The 2,500-nt window shown below is 33.2% G+C and overlaps 1 protein-coding gene across 1 annotated transcript in view; it reads right to left on the bottom strand.

The window, feature by feature from the left end:
* Nucleotides 1-407: 407 nt before the first annotated feature.
* app (Palmitoyltransferase app) overlaps nucleotides 408-2,500 on the bottom strand; it is a 37,539-nt gene continuing 35,446 nt past the window's right edge. Inside the window, exon 16 of the mRNA XM_086545789.1 lies at nucleotides 408-2,500. This exon is cut by the window's right edge and continues 182 nt beyond it. Within this exon, the coding sequence (XP_086401915.1) occupies nucleotides 2,381-2,500 (120 nt within the window). The 3' untranslated portion in view covers nucleotides 408-2,380.

The raw sequence follows: 2,500 nt of genomic DNA on the forward strand, positions 1-2,500 counted from the left end.
ACAAGTGTGAGAGTGATGGGGAGTCTGAGTGTGTGGGTGGATGAAAAGGGAGTATGAATGTATGAGCAAGTGTTGGCACTTAGGTGTACGAGTGAGTGAATAAGTGAGTCTCAGAATGAGTGTTTTGTTTCTCTAACAGCCACAATGACAGGAGGCAACTTGGGCCTCTAGAAAAGCTGCCTCATGGTACTGTGGTAGTTTCCCTTCTACTAAAGTACATCAAATTATAATATAATGAGGATAATAAGTTTCATGTTCATTATCCTATACTTAACAAATACTGAATTATGATTCTTAGAAACTTCTTTACAATGGAGTATTGATACTGCCAAACCACATCACCCAAACCAATAAAACAATACATGTTACTGGGATAGGACTCATAAGGCTTCCTGGATGCAACAAACTTTTTTTTTCTTTTTAATAAACACTTTAATGACTACCATAATCAGTAACTCTTCAATGACAATAAAAGTAAAGTAATAGAACATTACATTATTTAAGTTGCTGCTGTCAGAATTATTGCCAAAAGCCAAGAGTAAGAGGAACAAGGTTGATACAGTCATGACTGGTTACTATATCAATATAGGGGCCACACAACCCTTAATGTACACTACAACCTAAATATGACAGAAATGCAATCATCGTTTACATAAAAGAGTGGGTGAGGAAAAAATAAGAAAAAAAAAAAAAAGGGTAGAATGGCAAAGCCTGATCAAAAACAAGGCTAAGCTGGTAACAACTCAGCTATTCTACAACACTCATGATGTATACAATTCTGTTTTTCTGAGTTAGCCTGTGAAACACATCAGAGTACATTCAACAGATACCGATTGCTTTATTCTTGTAACTAATAATGACATTGTAGGAATAGAAAGAGCTAAACACATCACCCCAGTAGGAACTTAGTCCTGTTTTACTGTTACTATAGACAGCGAAATGCAAATTCTACAGAAATAAAGTAAATAACAGCTTGTGTATGTGGACAATAATTAAACCCAAATACACAACCTCAAATCACTCATAACAAACCTGGAAAGAATTTTTGAAATAAAAACTTAATTATGAATTGTGGCACCTTATTATTGCCCACTCTACTCCACAACTCTGTGAATAAGCCAGATGTGTAGAGAGGGTTCTTGATAACACTCTACTGTCACAAACCTATTAAATATAAGTGGGGTTTAGCAACCCTACTCTACAACCATATAATGTAACCTTCAGTTCATCCTCCATTGCTTTGGAATAGTCACATTCGTTATTCATCTTGCACTGTTCCGTATTAAAATATATGTTTGTAGCGTTTATACAATTTGCAATCAATGTCCTTCAGAAATATTGCTGAGTATGAACATAACATATATCTGGGTAAATCCTTATAAATACAAAACAGTTCTTACATTTCATATTAGTAACTAAATTTATGAGGCTGATTAAATATAAAACTTTGGTCACATACACCTGCTGGAATCCTTCCCAACTAAAGTTTTCAACACAAAAACTATAGATCATATAAACTAACATGATAAAAAAAGTTCCATGACTTCAATATCATGTATCTGTTAAATTGTCCTGTCAATGAGTACATATCAAAGCGTATTATCTACAATACTTTAAAACAAAGATGTGAAAATTCATTTATGAAATGCAAATATACAAAAGTATGAGAATATGTACAAACATGTGCACACTATGTTTGGGTGTACAAATGGATGTATATTTACAGTACAAGACAAAACCCAAAATTTCTCAAACAAAAACTGAATACAAATTTAACACTCCAGTGTATATAAACATTCATATAAAATGAAAAAAAAGGAAAAACAAAAACACACACACACAAGAAAGAGTCATGTACAAAACTCTTGACAATCATTCTCAGTCATAAATTTGACTATAAATACATACAAAAATAAACAAATAAGACATACTCAACAAAAACATCTATCTTCACTGACAGGCATACACATCCAAGGGAAAATTATAAAACCTAACAAAAATAATCCTTTGATTGTGCTTCAGAAAATCTGATTAAGTCACATATATAAGTTGAACTTTCCCAATTGGATAATACATTAACACAGACTTTGCAAACATATTCACTTATAACTAATTTGTTTTTCATTTATAATAATGTAACTTATATCACAAGTATCCGATAAAATCAAGGTTAAATTTCATTCCTTGTTAAATTACTATAATAAGGTTTATTTGCCCAAAAATAATCACTAGTAATTGGGTCCAGGAACAAAGTTTGTTTAAGCACATATTCTTAGATCAATACCAAGATAAACAGCGGGGAGAGTGCAGGGCACCATTCCAGCTTGTGTTTGACACTTACTACAGAAAAAAGAAGTGTACTGGCTACATCCTCAAGGGGCTATACAGCATTACTGTGAATCAGGCCCAACTGAGAGGATTCTGAATGCGACGGCTGTGACACTGAACCATCGATGGAATCCAAATCAAGATCGTAAGAACTATCCAACAGGTACAACTG

Source organism: Penaeus japonicus, unplaced genomic scaffold (genome assembly GCF_977035675.1).
Source record: "Penaeus japonicus unplaced genomic scaffold, GWHDUDI00000001_assembly GWHDUDI00000017, whole genome shotgun sequence".
In the NCBI taxonomy this organism is placed as follows: Eukaryota; Metazoa; Arthropoda; class Malacostraca; order Decapoda; family Penaeidae; genus Penaeus; species Penaeus japonicus.